The 27,081-nt window shown below is 40.3% G+C and overlaps 1 protein-coding gene across 3 annotated transcripts in view; it reads left to right on the forward strand.

Moving 5' to 3' along the window:
* The window catches only part of ENOX1 (ecto-NOX disulfide-thiol exchanger 1), a 376,541-nt gene that overhangs the window by 279,994 nt on the left and 69,466 nt on the right, over window positions 1-27,081 (forward strand). For all 3 annotated transcript variants that reach the window (XM_071740024.1, XM_071740005.1, XM_071740013.1), the window contains one exon: window positions 11,932-12,144. In XM_071740024.1, the coding sequence (XP_071596125.1) occupies window positions 11,932-12,144 (213 nt within the window). The remainder of the gene's footprint in view (window positions 1-11,931; window positions 12,145-27,081) is intronic.

The following is a 27,081-nucleotide window of genomic DNA, read 5'->3' on the forward strand; positions in this document are numbered from 1 at the left end:
CAGATGGATTGACAGACCAGGAGAAAAGGAGGAAACAGACTCAAAACTAAGAATTTTTAATTCTTACTGAGCTTCCAGTCCAGCTGTAGAGGTTATACAATATGGACTTTTGTATCCATCTGTTCCTAGAATCTGTTTGCAATAGAACATTTTAGGAGTTAATCTTTCAGAGGGATTTTTTTTTTTTTTTTTTTTTTTTAATGTAGTAGGGCCTAGAGGTTTCCTGAACTAAGCCAGAAGTCTGGACAGTTTCTTCCATCTGGATAGCCATTGCTTGGGGAACTGAATGTAGGGGGGTTTGCAAGATGTTTAAGATTTCTGGTTTTAGAAGGTTTCTGTAGCTAACTGAAACTTATTCCAAGCATTTAGATCTTTGGTTTGTCTAAGGGATATTTGACCAGAGCTTGGCATATTTTCACAAGTTTAATATGGAAATATTTTGAGCACAATACAGACCAGCATCGAGCACATGACTGAATATGTCTCTGGAAATAAACTTTCAGAAACATACAGAATTAAATATAATAAATTCAGAAATAAAAATGGTAAGGTTTTGTTTGTTTGTGTGTTTGTTTGTTTGTTTGTTTTTGAAGTCCAGCAAGGTAACAAATTGCAGTTTTAAAACCTTTGCTAATGAACTATTGCTTTATAACAAGATTAATGGCACCAGACCTGAATCACAGAATCAGAAGGTAGATTTAGGTTAAACATTAGGAAGAAATTCTTTACTGTGAGGGTAGTGAGACACTGAGACAGACAACTTCACAGAGAAATTGTGGCTGCCCCCTCCCTGGAAGTGTTCAAGGCCAAGCTGGATGGGTCTTTGAGCAACTCATGGCAGGGGGACTGGAACCAAATGATCTTGAAGGTCCCTTCCAACCTAAACCATTCTATGATTCTGTGATAAAACTTGGGTTCAAAATCTTGGTCAGAACCCAAAATCTCTGGATATCACCACATTTTCATTGCTGCAAAAGCCTTGACAGTTCATCTTAAAGAAAATAATGATCAAAATGTAGATACTCTTGGCAAGATTTACCTTGAAAGACTGGGTTTTCAGCAGATGCTTCACAGTTTTTTCTTAAGGGAAGTCATGGCCTCCCCGTGGTACCCACTTCAAAAGACTCCTGAGCTCCTTTGCCAGCTCATGAGACAGAGCTGCAGGTGCCCAACATTCAGGTTTCAGCTCCTGCAGTGGCTCCAGAACTTCACTGAGCAGCACTAGCTGAAAAGCAGCCAAAATAGGTGCACATCTGTCATCCCAAGATACTGCTTTGCAATCACAGATGTGGACAACTTGGTCTGAATCCAAGCAACTTTTGCTGTCAAAATAACCTCAGAAATTCCTGACAGCAAGGAAATCTGATGGTGATCAGAGATGAACTAGGCTCATCAGCCAAGTGCCCTGTTGTGGTCTAGATATTTATTGAGTCTGGAACAGAGGTGACAATATCTTTTTTTCACCTTCTGCAAACTGCAGCATAAAACTTAAAGAAATCATTGGGTTTGTGTATCAGATTTGGCTGGAAAGTCTCTCCCCAATGTTGTCAGCATATTCCTATTCCTCTCATGTGCTGAAGTCACTGCTGTAACTGCTGTAGAGGGGGTGAGACAGCTCAAAGCAAAAAGTTCATTATAAAATTTCATCCAGGGAGTGTATACTGGTATGGAGACAGGAAAAAAACAAACAACCAAACCAAGCCAACAACAAACAAACAAAAGGTAACACCAAAGAAAAAAAAAAAACCCAAAAACCAAAAAACCAAACAAAAAACCCCAACAAAACACCACACCCCAAAAAACAACCAAACAAAAAGACCCCAAACAAACAAACAAAGAAAAAGCCAAAAAAAACCCCACCAAAACCCTGCTATCTCAAAATGCACTGCCTGGAAACTGGGGCTGGGGACTGGGATACCTCCATAAATGATGCTTTCCTGCAAAAGCAAGAAGGTTTATGACTTGCCCTCCATTCCCTGCTCTCTGTGGACTGTGCCAAATCCCTTCATATCTGTAAAGAACTTAGTTTGAACGTCTGATTTATGCAGAAATAAGGAAAAGCATCAAACTGTGGCCCAGTGCAATTTTTCAGCACTTTCCTTTGCAAACTGTGAATAAAGTGCTGGTTTATGAGCATCTTCTTTCCCCTTTCCCATTTCCTTTATCCTTTTTCCTTTTTTTTTTTTTTTCCTCCTTCATTAAAGTAGGAGAAAAAAAATAAATTCCTTCATTACATTTTCATTGCTGTCATCATGAAAATTTCTTTCTTCACCTTTCGTGGTATTAGCCAAGAGTGTATTCACTTTTCTTTTCCCTTAGTTCCTGCAACATTGTTCCTCTCCCTAGACACATTTTGTTCTTTGTTAACCCACTTTTCACTATGTGGCCCTGACATATTGCCAGTATCTTCTGTATCTTTGGTGTAGGTCTCCTGGATTTGAGCCTGTATCTCTATAAATATAGGCCTACACTACTAGCTTGCATTGATTAAACATTTTTTTTAGCTTCTCTGCATTGATAATTTGCTAGTGATGTTCTCTGTTGGTCACAGTCAGATTCAAAAGCAGGAGAAAACAAGGATATGATTGTTCATTTAAAAAAAAAAGGAGATTTCCTGCATCGTTACAAAGTACTTTATTGAATTCTGTTTCATGCACTCTCATGAGTCCAGCACAGTCTTCTTAAGTCCAGCACAGAGAAGGCAGAAAACACCTGAGCCTGGTTTATCAGAATGGAAAGAGCACCATCATTTAAACTACCTGGGTAACACAGAAGAATATAAGTTTCCTCTCAAACCAGGACCATGCTGATAAGTTTTAGGTTTGTACCACACATTTTAGGTTTGCCAACTGGTTGGGAAAATAAAACCACTATTTAAATTTTCATGACAAGTTATTTTTGTTTGGGGGTTTTTTTGACCTCCCAAACTACTAAAATAGATTTGAAAGGAGTAAGCAACATAAGAAATGGGTGCCATTTATCTAAGATGGTAAAATACAAATTCACTTTTCCAAAAGGTATTCCGTAAATCTACTTTTTGATTCAAATTCTCGTAAGAATGTGATTACATTGAGAATAGTTTAATCTCACCATTCTCTGAATGCCAGGGAATAAGATAACTGGTTAATGAAATGTTTGGCCTCCTCTCTGACATCCTTCTGCCTGGAGTAAAAATCTCTGTTTCCTTGAGGAAATGTATCAATAAATTGATAGATGTGTGAATTCTGGGAAAGCAAGACCTTTTACAGTTAAGTGTAAATGTGAATGGCTTCCTTAAACAGCCTTTGAGAACAGATCCTGAGTTCTGGTTCTGACAAAACCAGGAGAATCATAGAATTGGCTGGGTTGGAAGGGACCTCAGAGATCATCAAGTCCAACCCTTGATCCACTACCATTGCAGTTCCCAGCCCATGGCACTGAGTGCCACATCCAGTCTCTTTTTAAATATCTCCAGGGATGGAGAATCCACCACTTCCCTGGGCAGCCCATTCCAATGCTTGATCACCCCTCAGTAAAGAAATTCTTTCTAATGTCCAACCTAAACCTCCCCCGGCACAACTTGAGACCGTGCCCTCTTGTCTTGCTGAGAGTTGCCTGGGAAAAGAGACCAACCCCCCCCTGGCTACCCCCTCCTTTCAGGGAGTTGTAGAGAGTGATGAGGTCTCCCCTGAACCTCCTCTTCTCCAGGCTGAACAGCCCCAGCTCCCTCAGCCTCTCCTCATAGGATCTGTGCTCGAGTCCCTTCACCAGCCTGGTTGCCCTCCTTTGGACCTGCTCCCGGACCTCGATCTCCTTCCTGAACTGAGGGGCCCAGAACTGGACACAGTACTCGAGGTGTGGCCTCACCAGGGCTGAGTACAGGGGCAGAATCCCTTCCCTGGACCTGCTGGCCACGCTGTTCCTGATACAGGCCAGGATGCCATTGGCCTTCTTGGCCACCTGGGCACACTGCTGGCTCATGTTCAGCTTCCTGTCAATCCAGACTCCCAGGTCCCTTTCTGCCTGGCTGCTCTCCAGCCACTCTGTCCCCAGCCTGGAGCTCCCCATGGGGTTGTTGTGGCCAAAGTGCAGGACCCCGCACTTGGGTTTTTTTTTTGTCTTCTGCTATTGCATTACACAACCTGACCTTATTGTCTTCTGGATCATTGCAGCATTTTATTTGGTGTTTGTCTTTGAGATTTTAATTTGTCAGTATGGAATCAGATGTGTTATTACTGCACAGTGAGTTGTGTCAGTAGATATTTAGGCTCAAATTTGCATACTTTGACATCTGTTTTCCTGGGTGCTTTATAAACGGTTGAGTAATGTGGTGCCCAGAACATCACACAACTGGAGATAGGCTGAACCTTTTATCCTTGTGTGGAGCACTGCTCTGTCAGGTGCATTGGAACAAAACATTTTAATCTGTGTGCTTGTGACATTTGCTTTTCAAAGCAGAATTTTGAACATTATGTGATTCTTAATTCAAGCGTATCTGTTCCTAATGGTATCATCTTCAGAAATCACTTCTCGCAAATAAGCTGCTTCAAAATGCTACATCTGTCTTATTTCCTGCAGATAGTTAAATAGTTCCCTCATCTAACAAAGACATCTCTTCATATCTGATTATCTGGTTTTTAACTATTTTGAGCAAAGGAGACATAAATATCTGCATGTAATATACAATACCCTAGAATTTACCTCCCTTTTAAATACAGTATTTATTTATGAGCACGGGAAGGTTATTCATGTGGTTTTCAATTTAAAAGTATACAATTTGAAAAACTGAGAAGCTGCTTTTTTTCCAGGCACTGTATTATCCCCTGAAGAGAGAACAGATTGGAAATTTAAATAAATAGATGGCAGCTACAGTAGAATGAACTAACTGGGGATGCATCTTGTGCAAGAGTCAGGTAACATCAAGCCTGACAGTCTCATCCCTTGCACATCATTTGAAATATAAACAACATTTAATTGCTTGGGAAATAGGATATTTCACTGAGAAGAAAACCACGCAGCTTTCATTATCACTCTGCACTTAAGAGCCAGGATTGTATAGTGCTGCAGAAGTGATGTGGTTATCCAGAGAGGTAAATCTCACACAGAAAGGATCAGATTCAGTACAGGGCGACGTCAGAAGAGGAGAAAAAGCTGAGATTCTCTGGACAAATCCAATGAGTGCCAAGTTTCATCACTGCTGAAATACTCCAGGCCTTTTTTTAGCACAGTTTTTTTTTTTTTTTTATTAGTAGCATATCAGGACAGAGCCCCACTAAAGACGTGTTTCTATGCTTTAGCTTCAAATCTGTTCACTTTACCCTTCCCATTTTTAGATCATCATTTTCTCCTTCCTCCTTCCATATGCTGCTGGCATCTGTCATGACACAATACAGCTGGCTCTGAGAGCCTTGCACAGGGGCTATGAGGAGGCACTGTGCAAGGACACTTTTGTCAACTGGCAGAGGAGTGTAGGGTGGGTTCATCTATCAGCAGTCTGGGAACCCCATTCCCTGGACACCTCTGTCCAAAAAGCCTGCAAGAAGTACATTTGCTGTTAAGTATATTGCTAACAGTGTTCTCCTTCACCTAATCCCTGCTGTATCAATGCAAATCTTAAGGTTTTAATATAAACCCACTTGATTAAATGTACCTCACAGCAAAATGACTCCAGTTAATTGCAGCTCACTGATATGAAAGTTTGTGGTGTGATTTTGAGAAATAGAGAGGAAACTCAGTGCCCTCATAATTACTTTTCATTGGAAATAATGGCATCAGCAGGATAAGGTAATGGATTTCTGTGTCTCACATGGAACACCCACCTCTGGAAGAATTCTGTGTGATTTAATTTGAAAGAAAGACTTTGATGACAGTGATGGGACAGAGTACCTTTTAAGATATCTTTTAGCACATGTGTATGTGTATTTTTATCAAATCTAGTTTCAGCTAGATGTTTATTACATAACTGGAAAAGTTTCTTAGTTATAGCATACAGTTAAATCTATTTAAGAAGTAGTAAGGTGGATATTAATCACTCTTTAAAAAAACCCTTTGGCAGTAAGAATTTTTATTGCCTGACTCTCATTTATTATGCAGTGCCATTGGGTTAAAAATGTTATTAATCCCAGCAGTGCCAGACTGATGCGTGTGTTGCATGGCACAATTATATAAGGTATTTTGAGCAGGAAAAAAAAAAAAAAAAAAAAAAAAAGAAAAAGAAGGTGAGGGCAGTAGCTGAAGAGTTGTGTTTCTAGGTCAGAGGCAGGCACTCTGTGCAGAAGAAGCTCTTAAGCCAAAAGAAAAATAGGTCGTCATATCATAGTGGGACCAAAAATGGCATGTGCTGGGCAGCAAATTGTTCCTGATGCACAGGGGAGCTGAGATGAACCTGCTGATGGGAGAGGTTCATAAACCTTTTTCCTGACCTGTTCCACCCACAGCAATCACCTGCTGTGTTCTGGTTTTGTTGTTTTGTGGGTTTTTTCATAGAATTCAGTGTTTGCAGTTTCGAAAGCGTAGTTTTAGTCAAATCAGTTATTAAATGGGAAGTCAGATTAGCAGTAGCCTTGGCTGTACACCTTCTTCTGGCTGCAGTTACATGGAGTGAAGAAGTTTGCATCCTAAACTGGCCTCTACCACTTTCCTGTAATAGCTAATCTGGTCCCAGTTTGACAAACTGGAACTGAGGTGTGATCAGACCGGCAGCTCCGGGCAGACTGGGGGCAGAGTTACCATGAGCAAAGGGGTGGTGGTGAGCAGGTGGGGCTGAGGCAGGGGACACAACCTCTTCTTCAACAACAACAACTTCTTCAGCTGGCAGAGGACAGGCTGTCAGCCAGAGGCACACAGAGAGGGAACGTCCCCGGACTCATTTCATAGAATCATAGAATCATAGAATAGGCTGGGTTGGAAGGGACCTCAGAGATCATCGAGTCCAACCCTTGAACAACTACCGCCTCAGTCACTAGACCATGGCACTGAGTGCCATATCGAGTCGCTTTTTAAATGTCTCCAGGGACGAAGAGTCCACCACCTCCCCAGGCAGCCCGTTCCAATGTCTGATCACCCTTTCCATGAAAAAATTCTTTCTAATATCCAATCTGAACTTCCCCCGGTACAATTTAAGACCGTGCCCTCTTGTCTTACTGAGAGTTGCCTGGGAAAAGAGACCAACCCCCGCCTGGCTACCCCCTCCTTTCAGGGAGTTGTAGAGAGCAATGAGGTCTCCCCTGAGCCTCCTCTTCTCCAGGCTGAACAGCCCCAGCTCCCTCAGCCTCTCCTCATAGGATCTGTGTTCGAGTCCCTTCACCAGCTTGGTTGCCCTCCTTTGGACCTTTCCCCCCTCCTTGTGCCCTGCAGCACAATTGGAGCTCACAAGAATCCTTTCAATGAGCGTTTGTTAACTGGATTGGTCCCAGTCAGGACAGGGTGTAATGAAAGGGCACACCTGTCCTTTGCCATCTCACAGGAAAGAAAGAGAAAAATGAGATCATTAATGCAACCCAAAATGTAAGCAGCCGGCGTAGGAGCTTTCTAGGTGTAGTTATTAGGATAAAGAGCAACAGCTCTGTCTGTTCAGCATCTCCTTGAAAGCCTAGAAGATTGCATTAGAGGAGAAAGATTAGGGATAAAAGACAGCATGTGCTGACTCTGGACAACACCGTGGCCCGTAGGACAACACAGAAGGATTACTGTGATTTAGACAGGCTCCAAGTGTTGTGTGGATTGTCTCAAGTACTTTTTAAATGTTTGAGAATATCCAGAGTTGAAAAGATACTAAAAAGGCTGAAAAGCTACTGTAGCCCAGTGTTTGATCTTGTCCCAACTAGATAGCCAGCAAACAATGTCAGTCTTGAAATACAGACATATAAAGTTTGCTATATTTGTAATATGTCTGTAAGTGTAAAAATGGTAGTAATATGAGTATTTGAATGCCTGGCTTTGGGGTGATGAATTAATCTATGTCCTTTCTAATGGCTAAGGCTAAGGACACCATCACCCATGTTGTGAAAACACCTTATGGAGGGGTTTAACATTGAGAGATAAATAGTCACAACATTTCAAATTAGCCTGAGTTGAATTTTGCCCTAGTTACACCAGAGAAACTCCATAATCTGAGAGTAAAACCTCTTTTTCTAGCACTTTTTCCCCAGTAATCCATTCTGTAGAAATTCTTGTCATAGCTTTTTCTATTAAAATGTTTATGTCAGTTGGAGTTGCTTAGAGGCTGTCAAACTGTGGACAGAAAAATGCAAAACATTTGTCAATAATTATTCCTTTTTTTTTTTTTTCTGTAAAAACATCCCCATTGACAACTTGCCAGACAAGCCTAGGGATGACGCATCTTCTTTTCTTTATATTTCATTTCACCTAAGTTGTGAGCTAGGATTTAAGCACCAGATACCTTCAGTTGATAAAGGAGGAATTTGAAACACCTTATCTCCAGAGGCCCCTGTGACTGACTCTAGCAGCACCTGGAAATCTCTATTGACAGACACCCAGCAAGCTGTCCTCAATAGATGGGCAATACTGAAACGACATCACGTGCATCACAGCTTGCAGAAAACCCAACACAAGCCCACAGATGCTGAGCAGTGTTCTGTGACTGCTGCACTGGTGTCGTGGTTGGGATTACTCTGACCAAATGTAGATGTCTGTTGCAGAGGTGTCCATAGATGAGCAGGCTCAGCCCAGGCTCCCTTTGCAGCTGGTGGAGGGAAGAAGCATTTCTGGGCCACAGTTGACCTCACCTTCAAGCAGACAGATAAAGCAAAAATGAACAAGCCTGTCCAACAAGTGTCCATCTGCTCCTGCTGACTCTACCAGGACCCTGGGGTTACTAAATCAGATGTTGAAATAAAGATGAATCCTACCTTATTTGCTTAAAACGTGCTGTAACTTGGAGGAGGCTAAAGCTTAAAGTGTGAGAAATAATTTGCTGCGTGCTTGTTTTAAAGGAACAATTACATATGGGAGCATGTCTTCTATGAAGGAATTTATTTGAAGTGTATGTTTTTAAACAGTGTATATTTATGTGCATCCTACTGCAAGGGAATCGTTTTAAACAGAATTAGGAGGGTTTTTTTAATTTTTTTTTAATGAATGGCTGCAATCATAAGGCAGTTCATGCTCTGGTTAAATTAGATTCCATTGCATTTCTTCTGGTATTTATTTACTAAATAAAAAATAAATGAAAAATCCAATCTAAAACCCTGATTTTCTAAGTGAACCTCTCATTGCTCAGAGAGAGTCACTGCACTGTGGATGAGGAAAATTAATTCACAGTGAGTTACCTTATACCAGTCATGAGTAGTCAGACCAAGAATGTAAGTCAAAAATGAAGGTGAAATAAGGCAATTTTAAAACTGTAGAGAAAAGATTTTATTAACTAATGTGCTGCTGTTGTGCATATATTACCCTCTAGCATTTCTTCATGTCCTCTAATTACATAATCAATGAAGATGCTGATGTTTACCCATGGAAGTTTTTTTCCTGCTAGCACAGAGTCATGAATTAACTGTAACAGGCCCACAGACCTCTGCAGCTCCTTGGCAATATAGTATGTTAAGAACAGGCTTTCAGCATGTCCTTTTAAACACATTGAATCTGTCTGCCAGAATGATGGTGTGTTTATGAAAATCCCTTACAGACACCAAGTGTGTGCAGTGAAAAGCAAACAAGTTAAGGGTTTGTTTTTTTAATTTCATAGAGACCCTACAGCAAAACAAATAGTACCAGGGAGAGATTAGAGGAAGAAAGAAAGGGAGAATGGTTCTGTGCAACTGATTTTCCTCGTGCATCCTCGTGCATCTTCCTGAAATATATATGCTAAATTCTGCACACTGTTTCTCACAGGTCATGGTGTACCTCTTCAGAGGTGCTTCTGTGTATCATTTCTCCCAGCTTTACTGTTCATGTCTTGACCTAGATTGAACAGGATAATTTAGTCTAAATGGTACATCAGTGTTGGGTGATGATATAGATAATGATGTCTACGAAGGAAAAAAAAGAAGAACATTCAGCTGTAGTTACTCTCTTCTCAAAATCATCCCCATCTTTGGTGTTAACAGGCTACTGTCATCAGCAGGGTGACCTGACTGTACAGACTGTTGGAAATTGCATGCTAACATTGCCAGAAGCCATTACAGGTTATTCTTTTTGACTACTGTAATTATAATAAACATTATGTTCCAGGGATGAGTTCTTGGCTGTATTGAATCGGTGACATCCAGCTCCCATGCAACTCAGCAGGCTGAAGATTTTACTCCTGCCTTTTGGAGAGCCTCATCCTAGTGCTTGCTTGCAATGAAGAGGCTTCTTTACATTTGGCTTTTCTGGGGCCCAGATTCAGTCAACCTCACTTATCAGAGCCACTTAATACATATCTGCTGCATATGTATCCAGAAAAGCTCAGAAGTGGAGTCTAAACCAAGGGGACAGGATGGAAAGAAGAGGTGCCTGACTTCTTCCCCAGAGACAATTATTTCATGAATGATGATGATGATGATGATGATGATGATGATGATGATGATGATGATGATGATGAATCACATGTTAATGTAAAGTCACAGCAGATACATTACTATGCAAAGGGAGGCTGTTATGGTGCTCTTGTTTTGCAAATTTTTTTCAGGTATCTTGGGTAGCTGAAAGCACATTTCAGTTAGTAAGATACTAAAGATGAGGCAATGTCATTTGTCCTCTGTACTTTAGGATCTTTTAGGGATGTGATTACTGATTCAGAATAAAATCCCAAATAATCACTTTAAAATTAGTATTTTATTATTCTTTGCAGAGTCTTGCAAACTATGTCCCACAATTCTGTATCTTGTGACACAGTTGGTTAGGTTTAATATTTTCCCATTTTCATTTTAAATGTCTTTTGGTTATAACTATACTACTTCTCCCCACTGTAACTGTATACCATCTCCTATAGAAAGGTATACGTACCATCTGAAATATATATAAAGAAATCTAACCAACAGGGACTAGATGAGATGTTTAAAACAATTTATTGGGAAATTGAAGTTCTATAGAATAAAATCCCAAGCAAAAAAAATTGAGATCAAATTGCACAGAAACGCTTCCACAGAAAGACACTCTGTTGTAATAACATTTTCTTGCAGTTCAGCCTAAATGGGACTTAAAAAATGTGTCCTCTTAATCCTGATGAAACCAGAAGTGTAATGAATGCTGCACTAAGAGTCTTCTGAGGAAGCTGAGAGTGCTGTCACAGGAAAGAAGATTACTTGGGGAAGGAGTGTACAAAATCTAGCCACCAGTTTTGGTGACCTTTCTGCAAAGAAAAGTAACTTTAGTTACCTAAATGATAAACATGAGCCTGCAGTCCAGATGTTTTCCTGGATTCATCTGGACTCCTTTAAAAAAAAACATTTAAAACAAAACATAAATGCAAAATACAACCCAAATACAGACACATCATCTGTTCAAAGCAGTTCCTTGTAATTAATCGGTGCTTTGAGGAAGAATCGTTCAGCCTTGTCATTGTTCATTAATTAAGAATGTGATGTTAGTGAAATCTCTTGGCAAAAGTACAGCTGATCCTATGCTCTAAGACTGAGCTTTTGGCTGAACAGATTAAGGCAGACACATTTCATTGTCCTAACTGGGTCCAGTAATGCAGAGGTCTCCTCACTCTGCTGTAGGGTCACTCCATATCACTGGACGGCTTAAGGGAGATGTTCTGAAAGTAAGAAATCAGGCCACAGGGAAGGGAGGAGTGCTATTAAAATAAGCAGCAGGCAAGTCTTGAGTGAAGATTTATGTAGCAGAATTGGCTTCCAACACCTGATAGGAGAACAACCCAAAAGTTGCCCAAAATTATATACCGCAAGCAGAATTTACGGTGATTTTTGTGTGACACGAAGCAGAAAACGTGCCCTGGGGTAGGATATTTATGCCTGTGATTTGAAACCTGTGCTTTGGTTGTTCTAGATGACAGCAAGTTTTCAGAGGCCATCACAGTACTGCTCACCTGGATTGAGAGAGGCGAGGTGAATCGTCGCTCTGCAAACCAGTTCTACTCCATGGTGCAGTCGGCCAACAGCCACGTCCGCCGGCTGATGAACGAGAAGGCTGCTCACGAGCAAGAAATGGAGCAAGCCAAGGAGAGTTTCAAAAATGCCTTAACAGGGATCCTCACTCAATGTAAGTAGCTCCTTTTTGTCCAGTGTTTTTGTAGTGATGGTGGTGGTGGTGGTGGTAGTGTTTTGGTTTGGTTTTTTTTATCATTTTGTTTGTTTGCTTGGGGGTAAGTAGTTGCGATGCAGTCATATTCTACTTCATATCCTATTCCATACTCTATGGCAATTTGGAGCAACAAGGACCATTCCTAAGAGCTTATTTCTCAAGGTGAGCAAAGTTTCAGTAGTTTTATTATTAACTGACAAAGACGTGCTCTATTCATACTGTCTACTCTTGAGTAGACATCACGCTTCAGGAACGGACCAGACAGAAGCCTCCCTGCTCTGGGCAAAGATCAGGCTCTTGTGGAGAGTAGTGATATGGAGCCTGTGCATTGCAGTTAGTTAACTAGGCCAATTACAGAATAGAGGACAATTAGGTTATATTTTTAGCCTGGGTTTAGGTAAAAGGAAGCAGTATTCAGCAAATTTTAGGGATATATTCACAGCACACAGGCCACCCCCACACTAGAAGATGCTGTACCGCTGCTGGTATCGGGACTGCTCGGCTGATAGGATGCCAGGATTAATTTGGCTGATAAACTGCCTTAAATATTTAGTGCTGGCAGCTATTTCCTTAGTGCAGAAATATAATCAATGGAGTTACCTTAATGAGGTTCTCTCATAAAACAATAATTGGGCTACTTGCCTAGATGTGCTCTTCAAAGACAGGAGAGTAGGAGAGGAGAGGAGAGGAGAGGAGAGGAGAGGAGAGGAGAGGAGAGGAGAGGAGAGGAGAGGAGAGGAGAGGAGAGGAGAGGAGAGGAGAGGAGAGAGGAGAGGAGAGGAGAGAGGAGAGGAGAGGAGAGGAGAGGAGAGGAGAGGAGAGGAGAGGAGAGGAGAGGAGAGGAGAGGAGAGGAGAGGAGAGGAGAGGAGAGGAGAGGAGAGGAGAGGAGAGGAGAGGAGAGGAGGAGAGGAGAGGAGAGGAGAGGAGAGGAGAGGAGAGGAGAGGAGAGGAGAGGAGAGGAGAGGAGAGGAGAGGAGAGGAGAGGAGAGGAGAGGAGAGGAGAGGAGAGGAGAGGAGAGGAGAGGAGAGGAGAGGAGAGGAGAGGAGAGGAGAGGAGAGGAGAGGAGAGGAGAGGAGAGGAGAGGAGAGGAGAGGAGAGGAGAGGAGAGGAGAGGAGAGGAGAGGAGAGGAGAGGAGAGGAGAGGAGAGGAGAGGAGAGGAGAGGAGAGGAGAGGAGAGGAGAGGAGAGGAGAGGAGAGGAGGAAAAATAAAAGATGAGATGAAAGGAGGAAGAAAAGTAATGTAATTGTTGCTGGGTTTTAACATCTACTCATGGCTTCTCAAGCTAGAGGCTTTATGATACTCAGAAAGGTGAAGCCTGAAAAAAGTTCTCATATGCAAACTAAAAACAAAACTCAAGACAGTTTGCCAGATGGAGAAGAATACATTTGTTACATTGCAATTTGTGAATTGTATCCCTAATCTTTATATATATTTATATATATATATATATATATATATATATGAGACTTAAAGGCTATCTTTCAAAAACTGGGGATTAAGGCAGAACTTTCTGGGTTTGGAGATGAACTTTCCTGGGTTTGGAGAGCAGCCCCTGGAAGCTTCCTGCATATGATGGAGAGCTAAGCATCTCAGAAGACTAATTCACCTCAGGGCACATTTCCTTCTAATTTAGGAACATAAATGCCTGGATTTAGGAAGAGAGGTTCTGGGCCAAAGGCATTTGATTTCTGAGGAAATATGTTCAGTGAGTAAATTTTAAAGACCAGGTAATTCCCTTGGTAATTTGCTAGGCAGTGTCACCTTCCATCTCAGCATCTAAAAGGCAGTGTGAGGAGCAGAGGCTCAGGCACCACGCGTGCCCACACTGTTCAGTTCACACCAGGGCCTTTCTGCTCTTGTGTGCCACAGCCAGCATTTAGAATTGCCTTCTTCAGCTGCATAAAAAAAAAAAAATAAAAAATCCCCTATTGTCAGCAGGCTGAACTTTAGTTAAATCAGTCTAAATTAGCCTGTTTGTCACCAACTGTTGTAGAGCATCTGTCACTTGGAAATAGAGATCCCTGTAGTTTCAGGTGGAAACTTGCAGGTTTGGCTATCTGGTTTGTTCCTGTAATGTGCAGAAAGCTGAAGTTACAAAACCAGAAATAGGTCTGGCTTCAAAACATGAGTTTCAGAGTGCTGCATTCACAGCAATGCCTGGAGGATGAGACCTTCTGACATGAGGATCTGACCTAGGAGGATGAGGTCAGAAAAAAAACAAGCTCAGGGAAAGGTGTTGCACTCTGATTTTATAAGAACAAATTTTATGAGTTTTCCAGATGTCCCACATAGGTTACTTTATAAAGATCATAAACATTGACCATTATTAGCGTTAATGTGTCTTATTAAAATTCTCTGCAAAGTTGCTCTGAACAGATGGATGATGATTTTACTTTACTTGTCTAAGATTGCTGAACATGGAGACTGTGAAATGAGCTTCCTTTTTCAAGAATTTTCCTGTATTGGAGTTGATCTAAGGGTTGTTTTTCATGCATCCTTTTCAATTGTTTTCCTACAGTTACAGTTATGATCAGTTACAATATGTCACTTGCTTTATGAAGAAGAATTTGAAAATACTAGATGTCCAATATAGGTGGTTATGGTCTATTAAATTCTGTGGAGTGTCAAAAAAAACCCACTTGTGCTGTTCTGCAGTAAGGATACAGAAGTCTAGTGTAATGCTGCAGCTGTGTGGCCATTTGACGAAAAGATTACAGTATTTTTAAAATACCATGTGGCATTCCTCTGTCACAAACTAGGTCATATGTCCAACTCTGAGCTGACCATTCTGGGCTTTCTTTGCAGTCAGGAGAGAAAAATAAGCATCTCCAGGGAGTGAGTCATCAGAACAACCTCATGGTGCTCTTCTGGTGAGATAAATCATCCCATGGAAATGCCATTTTTTTGTCTGCTGCCTGTAGGGGACTGACAGGGGCCCTGGCTCAGAACCCAGTGTCCAGCTTCTACATGCCTTGTTTAGAGCAGGTTAATCTCACTTACTGTGTGTAGTCCTGCTACAGGAGTCCATGGCATAAGGGATGAACTTGGAGTTAGCTAAAATTGCCAACATTGTAGCAGTGAATATTATAGGGAATGAAGAAGAAATACATTAAGAAAATGGGCTTAAAGTGCAGTCGCCTGGAACACACACACAGTCTATGTGGGTCTCAGTATAAAATGCTTTCTTATTAATGAGGATTAGTGTGGTCAGAACATTTCAGCTTATGGACCAACTACTAAAGAAGTACAGGTATTGAAATCCCTGCTACAAATTTCTGCCTGCAAGTAATTAGAAGATTACCAAGTGGATTACTCCTAAAATTTGGGCCAAGTGTTCAACATGTGAATTAATTACCTGACCACAATACTTGTGGCAGGATAATCAGTGAAATAAAGTGTATTATTGCTGTCACACCACTAATTTACAGCCCCTGGTTTAAGTTCTACAAGGAGTCTTAGCCTTGTCATGGTGCTGTTTTAGTTAAAGGATAAAGAGAGAAAAATGCCCTTTTCCTTTTTTTTGTTTTTAATTAAAATTACTTTGTTTTCCTAGATTTGAATCTCTGATTAAAATATGGATTACTTTATGGGATTTTGAATAGTTCTATTTTTGTGGTTTGATTTCTAAATTCTTTCACTTGCTTCCACAGCACAGTGCCATGTGGCACTGCTACCTGATTTTGCATGCATCTCCATTTCATTTCCTCTCAAACCACCTTTTCAGCCTAAGGCTTACAGATGTTGATCCTCATGTTTAAGAAAAATGGAAGGCCCAAAGGCATCTGCATTGGGCTGTTTTTTGGACTACACAAAAGTCACAGTTTTGTCTTCTGACTTTCTCCTCTATACAGTGTAAACATCATCTCCCTCTTATCGAGGTCCCTCAGTGTCCCACATTTTCAGAAGTACCTATAAATGAGTCAAGATCCAAAATCCCATGTTCAAAAATTAATTTGATTCCTCAAGAGTCAGACACACAGCAGGATGGGGGTGTAAGCAAGTAGATAGATAGTGTAATTAACAGAAAAGCCCCATGGCTGGGATCTGAGCAGCAGGTGACACTCTCTTATTTGGTCATTTTTCTCAGTTTACTAATGGATGAATCTTCGAGGGGCTCAGGCACCAGGTCCTATCAATCAGTCTTTTGTGTTCCAATGTGGGAGCACTGGCAGGGTTGTTTTTATCATTATTTCCTTGTTACATGGTGGCCTTGAGTTTTGCTTTCTCCTTGACCTTAAGGGAATTTCAGTACCTAGTGGTAAGGAGGATCTTTTGGAAAGGTGTGTTTAAATACTCTGAATGCCAGTGAAGGAATTGAACCTAAGCCTCCTCCTTTCCAAAAATGCTTTAAATGATGAGATATCTATCTGCATTCCCAAGCATGAAGCCCTTCCCTTGTACTTTGTAGAACACCTGAGCCTTAACCCCTCACAGGTGATTACAGGTACTAACCAGGGTCTTAGAACTTGTGTGAAAAGTCTGTGTGTCGAAATGTGGGTCTGAAGTTGTAGATAGACAAATGGTTCTTCCAATAGGGTAAGGTGGAGTAGAAACCTGCAGAGTCATTTATTCTAATGTAATCCTGGTGGACTTGAGGTTGCTGGAAGGGAAGCCTGATCCCTTGGGATCTCTTTATTCATTAAGTGGCACCATGAAGATCTGTGCTGCATGTTCTTGCCATGCCTTGGCAAGCAGTAATCAGCTCACTCTTTCTCTGTGAGCAGATTTTGAAAGCAGAATGTAGGCCCCCTTAAATAAATTAGACATGTTTAAAGGGTGCCATCCTGAGTTTCATTCACAACAGCTAAGGGACAGCCCTCTTTCTGGGATTAGGTAAACCAGTGGCAAGCCAGTGTAGCAATCTCCATCACTCAGTAGTCAGGATTGGCCTATACAAGTTGGTGATCCTGGTATTTTCAAGGGACTTCATGGACAAGCTACATCCCAACATGTTTTTTCTGTTTCAGCTACTAAATGTCATGCCTCATAATAAGCAGTAAAAGCAAAATTGCTGCAAAGTTTCACACAATTTTTAAGTGACAGAATACAAACTTCAGTAGTGCTACTGGAGTATTCGTAAATTGTAAAAATGAAAATATGGTGTTCTCTTTCTTGGCATGGTTCTAACTGCACTCAGGGATCAAAACCTTGTAAGTTTTGACCAGTTATGAAGTCTTAAGATAGAAGGATTCAGATATGTGGATAAAAGTGGTATTATTAATTCATTCAGAGAAGGAAGGGGACTCACAAGAGTGTAGTAGAGGGGGAGAATCACCTCCCTTGACCTGCTGGCCACACTTCTTTTGATGCAGCCCAGGATATGGTTTGCCTTTTGGGCAGCAAGCATACCCTGCTGGCTCATGTTGGGTTTCTGATTAACCAGGATCTCCAAGTCCTTTTCTTCAGGACTGCTCACAGTCCATTCTCACAATCCATTCCAAAACACTGCAATTTTTCTTGTGTACCTTTGCCACAAAAGGAACTAAACATGTTTTTTACATGGAAGTAAACCCAAAGATATTCATCCTTCAGTTAAACTTAAACCCCACAGAACTGTGAAATTATGTCATTAACCTGCTTAGCTTGTCTCTAAGCATCCTTAGCCCTTTTATTCATGACACAGGATACACCTCTGAGCTCATTCAGTTGGGCTGTTAAGAATCAAAGATTTGGGAAGAAGTCAGGTGACAGGCAAGATGATCAGAGGGCTGGAGCAGCTCTCCTATGAGGACTGACTGGAAGAGTTGGGGTTATTCAGTCTGGAGAAGGGAAGGCTCTGAGGAGACCTTATTGTAGCCTTCCAGTATCTGAAGGGGGCTACAGGAAAGCTGGTGAGGGACTTGTTAGGGCGTCAGGTAGTGATAGGACTGGGGGGAATGGATACAAATTAGAGAAGGGTATATTTAGATTGGATGTTAGGAAGAAGTTCTTCACCATGAGGGTGCTGAGACACTGGCACAGGATGCCCAGAGAGGTGGTGGAAGCTCCATCCCTGGAAGTTTTTAAGGCCAGACTGGACAGGGCTCTGAGCAACCTGATCTAGTGGGAGGTGTCCCTGCCCATGGCAGGGGGGTTGGAACTAAATGAGCTTAAAGGTCCCTTCCAACCCTGAAAATTCTATAATTCTATGAAGACTATTTCAATTTACCATGGTAAGGTCAGATTTGTCACCTTGAGTTTTTCTTGCCTTCCTACGGAAGAACTTCAGTGGTGTATTGGAGTACTCTGACTTTTTTTTTCCCAAGTACCTGGTAGGTATCTGGTAGAAATTTCCCTCCTCCCTTGTGCCCCCAAAATAAATTGAAGTTAAATAATTCTGAAGGGAAATGCATTCTCAACAGACTGAATAAAATTTTCCTGTCTTCTGGTTTGTTCATTTTCATTCTCTGATCTCTCCGGATATGATTTAATCTGTTTTAACATTATCTGTGCCTTCACAGATAGAATCTGAATTTTTAATATGAAAAAAAGGGAAAAAAATATTGTTAAAACCCTTTTAAGCTTTCTTCAAAAAAAAGATTGGGGTCAGTTTTGGTTTTCTCATTATAGGTTGACTTCAAAAGTTTCTCCATTACTTTAGAAAAGGTAAAATTTATATTGATGTGACAGCGATTACTAAAATCACCACCTTATCTGATTTGCTTTAAATTCCATCCTGTGGTCCTTTTTCCCAATAATCCTTCCATTTTTTAATATATTCTCCTAGTTCTAAAAATGAAGCCAGTTGCATTACAGATACTGAAAGCGTGCTGGTTAAAATTCTTTTAGCAGTCAGACTTTTTCTATACATTCATGTATTAAATTGCTCTGCATTAATAACAACTTTTTAAAAGGATTTGCCTGCTCTTTAATTGTCCAGTTTTACAGTCTTTCTGTCTTTTGCCAGTGACTAATTCAAAAATATGAGCTTACTTTATGGGCAATTTTTAGGTCATCATTAAGCTCTTTGTGAGAGATTGAGTCATATAATGTGGCTTTACAGTGCAGCCCAGATCTCAGTTGGTGTCATAGAATGCCACTATAATGCAAATAAAAACATTAATCATTCGTGTCATTAGTTGCCACTATTACTTTCCACCTTGCTGTATTTCTAAAAGGAAAATAAGTAAATACAAAATAACCTCCACAATCTGCCCAGTCCCTTTTGATTAGCTCATTTAGCTGATGTTCTCTTTGCTTGTTTCTGTGCTAATAATTTGGCCACTAAAGCTCAGCTGGGTATCTCTCCTCTTCTTTATTTGGCCTCCCATTTTCTGTCTCATGTACCTATGTTCTCAAAAGCCTTTCTGTCTAGGATGCTGTGGCAGTAGCAGAGATGAAAGACTCTTGTTTCTGTTTTACCTTGCTTTCTTATGATTCCTCTCCACTTTCTGGCAGTATAACCCTTTGTGGTTGCAACCTGTAGTGTTTCAGATAGCTGCTTCTTTTGTATTTCATTTCCTTTGAATTTCTTCATCCTTTCATTGTCTGTAGCCTTTCTTCCACTGAAAGTCAGTGAGAATCTTGCTATTGATTTAAGCATGGCCAGAATTTCAACTGAAGCTCTTCTTCTGTTATTTTTAAGACTTTTTTTTTTTTTTAATGGAAGCCTTTAAATATGCATGATGTTTTATAGCAAAATAGTAGTGCTGCCTCTCAAGAGATTTCAGTCTAAAGCCCCATTTTGACAGCTCAATCCACTTGCCTTGACCCTGCAATATCTCCTAGATGATGAAGCCAGGTTCAAAGTAAAGAAGCATGTGCCAGAATCACATGGAAATCTATGCTTGGTTTTGAGCTGCCTTGATGAGTAGGGATGAAATTAAGGGCCTTATTTTTCCCAGGGCTGGACTGTAAATGTTGTACAGAAATGAACAATAAGAGATGAGAGTAAGGCATTGAAGCAAGGAGAGAAAGAAGGAAGGTTCACCCAAAAGGTTTTCTGGGTTGGCTGTGCACACATGTTGTGTGGTTTGCACATCCAAAACTGTTCAGACTGCTGCTAAGTGAGTGAATAAACCTTGTAAATATGAGCAACCTTATGCAACTATGGTTGAAATACCTACCCCCTTCAGTAAGCACAAGTCTTGAATCATGTCAAGTCACTGTATACACCAAATTTCATAATTTGTGGTGATTGCAGAGATGTTATGGGGGCAGGAAAAGAATTTTGGGAAGGCATGGACTATGTAGGCGAGAAAGATGGACAGAGAGAGGTGGGGGGGACAACAATACAGACAGAAAATGAGACTGGAGGAAGTAAAAAAAGAGAGAAAGGGACAAGTCATGGCAGGCAGGGAAACATAAGGTATGAGAACAAATGGAGAAGTAAACATTCCCACATAAGATGTGTGACATGTTTTTTTTTTTTCTGATTGCCAGAAGAGGCTAAGGCTTTTCAAGCCTTCTCATTCACTTCTCTATTCTTCTTCTGCATTAAAAAAAAAAAAAAATATTATGTCTGAAACAAATATATCCCTCTTGATCTCCTAGGAACATTCTAATCTGCAAGATTACTTAGAAAGAGGTGCTTCACTTAATGGGATCTGAACCAGAGCTCTGTCACATTTGTGATGTTCCTTCATCTCAGAGTTCCCTTGGGGTCCTTTTTTTGGAGGCTTACAAAAATAGGTGTTTCTACTTTTGCTAGTTTTAAATCTCAGGACTGAAAAAGGTCTGCCAAACCATAAATAACAATGAGAACAGCTAATTAAATGCAGAGCATTGAGGATGGGTTATAATCCTAACAAGCTGATAAAGCAGCAGTCAGTTAAGTCTTTCTATAAGTTACTGCAGTGGGGAGAGACAGGGAAGGAGAGGGGCTTTTGGGTTGTTTGTTTTTTTTTTTTATTTGATTGTTTGTTTTGGGTTTGGTTTGTTTTTTTAGCTTTGTTTCTGGATGTCAACACAAGGTCTATGAAGTCTGCTCTGTAATATAAGATGGTGGCATTAAAAGAACAGGTACTGTACATTTGTACCTGCCCTACTGTGTTGTGCTGTCCTGAAGTCAGGTTCCTGTTTGTTGAGCAATGACATGGAGGTGAAATGGTCTTGTTGAGTCCAAGTGATTTATCACATGGCCCAGTGCCAGCACTTGCTGTTACACCAAGCTGTCAGTTTCTCTGTTGTAAATTAAACCACGTTTCACAACCTAAAAGATTTTCGAAGCTTATTTTGTAGACAGGTTTTCTAGCACAACCTTGCAGGGTAAACTGGGTTCTCTTTAATCAGAGTGTATTTTTTTATTATTTTAAAGTTTAAGAAGGAACGTTCTTCTATTTCTAGAACTATTGATTGTTGACATACATACCTCAGATACATTACTGTGCAGGTTTCAGTATAAATCCTAAAAAAGGGGAGTTCTCAGTATCTCTGTAGTGCTCCTTCTTCCATTCTTCCCCACTGGGTGTCTTAGCTGAAAGAAGAAAGAAAAACAGCAGCTGCTGAAACTGAGGTTTGATGTATTTACAGGACCAGAGATTCTAGTTTGTGCTGTGGTATTTTTTATTTTGTCCTTCATCTCTGTGGCAGCATCTGCTTATTGTTTTATGAAAAAAAAAAACGTTTCTTCCTGAGTCACTCAGATGTAGGCCATGGATAATCACTCCACCTCTTAATAACCCACACAGGCAGGCTGGCTAGGACCAGTCTGAATCAGAAGACAGAGGAAAGGAAATCCACTATCAGCCCCAGGAAAACTCCTCCTGGTTTCAAACCTTGCTGGCCCAGACAAAGGGAAATGTAGAATAATACAGTGTAATTTAGAGAGGACACAGATTTGTTTCTCATTCTTTTTCATATTCACCAAGGTGAGACAGTGTAGGCAGAAGAGGAAAACATCTTTTTCCCTCTGGTAAGCTTTGTAATGGCTCTCTGCAACACTGAGATCCCTGATTCAGGGTGAGAGCAGAACAGGTAAGGCTACTAGTAAAAGATGTCCCCACCAACTCTGTCTATAAGAGTAAATTAAGCTGAGTTAGGGCAGGCTTGTCCACACAGTTCAATCATAAAAAAGCTGTTGCTCTGGTCCATATAGCATTTTCCCACACAATTTGGGCACAGTTTAGCTTGCAAGTGCCCCAACTAGTTTCCAAAGAAAGCATCTTTCTGGGAAGAGAGAAGGGTTGTTTCTACAGAGACACTCAGCATGTTTTGCCAGTTGTTTCCAGGGAAGTAGAATGGTCCCTGGCTGGTTTTGATTGGTAGTAGAGATGTAGTTGTTGGCAGCAGGGAAAATTATGGAATGGCAGCTTTGCAAGTTGAGAAAATAAATCACTGGAGGCACCCTTCTCTTGGTGTGTCCAAAAAGGTGGAACTTGAGGATATAATAGTCCTCTGGTTTTCTCATTTGGCATGTTGTGTCTTAGGACTATGTCTTAAGTAATCTACAGTCATGCAGACTCAAGCAGTGTGTTCCTCTGATGGAGGTGCAGCCATGATTCACCCTATTTTTGGTACCAATAGATTTTTTCTGAGATTTTTATTTTGATTTTAAAAAAATAAGCAAACTCAAAATTCCCACAAAAACCAAACACAAACGCAAAGATACTGTCAAAATCTACGTCTTCATTATACAAATATATAATGGCATTTTCTTATGTATCCAGCTGATGACTAGCAATAGGGTTTACTTAAGGACCCATGCTTTCCTTTATCTGCAGTCTTCTCCTGGGTGTTATCTCCAACTTTTGTGTTCTCTTCCTATGCCATTCAATGACAATCACATCTGTGTCTCCCTTTGTGGCATACAAATTGAGTAACAAGGCAGAGCTGCAGGTTTTCAGCTGTAAACATGGGAAAAGCAAATTCTTATCTGAGAGTAAACAATATCATAACCAAAATACTGAGGGTTTGTCCCAGATTAGTTAGAAAAAAAAAATGTTGCTTTCATTACTCTGCAATCTGTCTCCTGTCTCTTATTAGTGTCACGTGTCATCCACCTACGTGCAATTTTAGGACTTACCACTAAGATCTCTTCAGTACCTCACCAAATGCCTTTCAGGACCATTGCCAGAAATATTCTCTCTTGTCTCCAAAGCTGACCTGGAGACACTAAGTCCTTCACTTACAGCATCTCACTTTGACTACTGTAATTCTTTGGTTTGCTGGGCTTGGAGCCAAATCGATTGGCAGACTCCAGCTTACTCAGAATGCAGCAACAAGGCTTCTGACCCAAACCACACCAGCTCTATATCCTCCCTCTGCTGTGAATCTATATTTGAAAAGCATGTTACACATTTACTGTAACAGTTTCCTTTACACTGTAATTTTATGGGTGGATTTTTTTCTTTTACCCAGTTCCTGTCAACTGTTCCACTCTTACAGAATTTTTCTGAGCTAAATTGCCAGAAATTCTCCTCTCACACTTACCATAATTTAGTGCAAAGCCCTTTTCATCCTGTAGCCTTAATTGGTGGAATTTTAAGTGAAACTCTACATGAAATCTTTTTATTTAATCTGCCAGGGAAGACTTTTGGTTTTATTTTAGCACACTATATTTCAGTTTCGATTTTGTTTCTTTTTATCACATAGCATTATAAAACATTCGGTTGCTGACACACTTTATTATTGCATACAGTAAATTAAAAGTGATCATGTATGCATGGCAGCTAATAACACAGCAAGCAAAGGAAAAAATCATGATTTCTTGTCTCCTGAACCTGAGGAGAAATTTCAGCTTTCACTCGGTCATGTGTTTAAAATAGCCTGCTTGATAAATGTAATGGAGGGTAAAAGTGTTCTCTCTACCTCTTAATCTACAAATGAGACTATACTTTGATTCTCATTTATTTCTGTTCTTCTCTGTTAGTATCATTTTCAAATATCCTGTGTCAAATACTTTCCTGCCCTGGAGATAATTCTAGTTTTCCCTTTAATCTGCTCTTTTCTGCAGCTTCTGCAGGCATAGTTTAAGGGGGTTTTGTCATTATTGTTCCTATTTTTTCTGTTGTTTTTGTAACAATATTCTATCCTGGTAGCATGTTTTATGATGGCAAAAACTGAGGTTTAAACTTTCATTTAATACGTTTGCTAGGAGCTGGCACCTCCAATAAGGTGTATTGTAGTTACACTGCATTTGTTAAACTAGGCTGAAGGGTTAGTTGTTGGGGCCTTTTTAGTTATTTAGATTTCATCAGGAAAAACAATTAGATAATAATCCTTTTCTTGAAACGTGCCACATGAACTACCAAGTGCAGAATAAGTGGTTAGCAAAGATGCAGTCGTTGCATCCTGTAAGTCATATTGGTAAGAAAAGAAATGACATTATGGACCCTTCCAGAACAATGTGGGGTTTTAAAACCCTAATTTAGTAAGGAAACAGCTTTACATATGGTCAATGAAAATTTGATGGAGCATAGAACTTACCAACAGATGTTTGACAATGAATATTTCATGTTACTTAATAATTCCACTTACCAGTTGCAGTTGACAGTAAAGTGCATCCTGGAGTTCAAGGTGCCTTAGAAAGATAGGTATGATCTCATATTTCATTTTGGAAGTTTCTTTCTGGAAGTCAGAAAATAGTCTGAAAGACATGGTCAGTAGTGACACTGGGAGCAGGTGTTTCATGCAGATTTTGCAGATATCAACCAAAATCTGAAGTTCCCCTTTTGCCAAATCTTACCCAGACATAGAAGAAAAATGTGTTAACTGGAGAGCTTCTCACCTGACATAAACTCTCCTGGCTTCTCCTTAAGGATTAATCTATCATCCTTATGGGATGTGTATGACTGGATCATTTGCCCAGTCAAGATTCATCCAGATCAAGGTTGAGGACATTATTTCTTGTTTACCAATTAGCCAGAGTGCAAAAGTCATGCCAGCTTTAGGCTTCCAGGGTGTCTGTGAGAAAACAAATGCATCTTGGTGCAACTTGGATTAATCTCCAAACAAATATGAACTTGCAGAATGGGTTTATATTGGATTGTCATCTCATAACACATAAATACAGGATTCTGTTGCAGTACAAAATGATGTGAAGTCACTTTCCTATACTTTCAAACCATGGCCTTGGCTGCTCTGTAGCTCGAATGTAATGCTTGGAGACCTTTAGGTTTGGGGATTACCTGTGGATGTTTGTAACACATCATAGCCTTGATTGTTGTGTATATTGAAATAGCTGTACACACTTTCATGCTTTCTTTGAATACAGAGCAGTGAGACACCGACCTTTTATATGTGCTAATTTAATGTTCTCCTCTACATTTTCCTTTTTTTTTTTTTTTTTTTTAATCCTGAGCTACCTTTTCCATAAAGTTACCTTAAGTATCATGATTTTCAGCATTTGGTATTCACAGTATCCTACCTCCTGTACCTTCTGTAGGTTTTTAATACCTGAAAGTTAGGTAAGTGAAGGAAATCCCTTTTCTGCTCACTTTGTCTACTGCAGTTATGGAAGGAAAACTCTTTGAGGGGACTTTCTGAAATGATCAGATAATGACTTGATAAATCTTAGCACCTGTTTGCAGGATGGAAATTAAACACTTTAAAGTTCAAATGTTTTTCAAAATTCAGATGATCTAATTAATACTGAGTCATGGAAAGTGATAAACCAGCTCTGCCTCATATCTTTGTGTATCTTTTCTACTTGAATTTCCACTTGCAAACTAAAAACAGATTGTTAATTAAGCAAGGTTTTCTGAGCACCTGGGTCACCAACACAACAATAGTAATTAAATTCTAGCCGCAGTTTCAATACATATAATGATGAAGTGCTTCAGCATTTTTGTTCTTTTAAATTAATTGAATAAATATACACGGCATAGATTCCTTTAATGCATCCACCTTTAACTCCAAGGAAGTTGTAATAGGCTGAAATTATCACATTTGCTGTTAAAGCTTGAACAGATCAAAACTGATTGGCTCATCACAGTAGTTTTGAGGCTTTAGTATAAACTACCTACAAGTAGCTTTCGCATAAGTGACATATAAGTAATAATTTTCAAAGATGACATTTATTTTCTATTGCTTTAGAAGTTAAATAACCAGCCCCAATGATTGCAAAGAAAAGCTTCTATTTGTGATTGAAAATGTTGTAATCTTCCTGAGTCTGAAAGAAGTGAATGGGGAAAGAGAGCAGCCTTTGTTCAGCTCTGTGAGAGACCAGAACAGAGGGTGTTACAGCATTCCTGCCACCATGTCTCAGAGGAAGAAGGGGGAGGAAGGAGCTGCAAGCTGCAGCTTTGCCTAACAGGGGATATCAAATCAGCCCAGGAATCTAAAATGATAAATAGCCAAGAACCTTGCCAAGGAGTTGAAGCATTTTTCAGTTTGAGTTCATAGGTCACCACAACTACTCACTCAAGGTGACAGTCCAGGTTGTTTGTAAAAAATCTGGACTTCTTGGTGGTCCTTTGGTTAGCTGTGTGGGCATCAAAACAACTTAATCTTAGCTAAACCATTCCTAGGCAGGTCACTGTTGTGGAAAGATGATGTTTCTTGTAAGTGATGCAAAAAGAAAGAAAAGAGTATTGGGAGAAAAGGTTCTGATTAGCTAAAAACTTAATGATCTTAATTATCCTAGCTAATTCCCCTAAATATTGATTTCTGGCTTAAAACCAAATTCATTAGAGCTGAATGAGGGAAGCCCATTTCACATCTCTTCTTCATCTTAGATGCACAAAAATGTGACTGTCCCTATACAGAAACACACACAGGCCATGGACAGAGCGACCCACCCTAGGTGAGCCTCTTTGTATGAAATAGAGGAGAGGCAGCAGCTGCAGGTATAGCATTCAGCATTGATGTATGGCTCAGCTGCTGACAAACCCCTGCCATCAGGTAGTCACCCTTCACAGCAGAGCCTGCTTGTCTTTCCCCCTTTCATTTGCTCAGCCTGCTCCTCTGCACCCAGCTGCTGCAGAGGAGCACGTGTCAGGTTTATGCCTGGAGCATCACTTCAGTACTCACAG

The sequence above is a fragment of the Heliangelus exortis genome, chromosome 1 (assembly GCF_036169615.1).
Source record: "Heliangelus exortis chromosome 1, bHelExo1.hap1, whole genome shotgun sequence".
Taxonomy (NCBI): Eukaryota; Metazoa; Chordata; class Aves; order Apodiformes; family Trochilidae; genus Heliangelus; species Heliangelus exortis.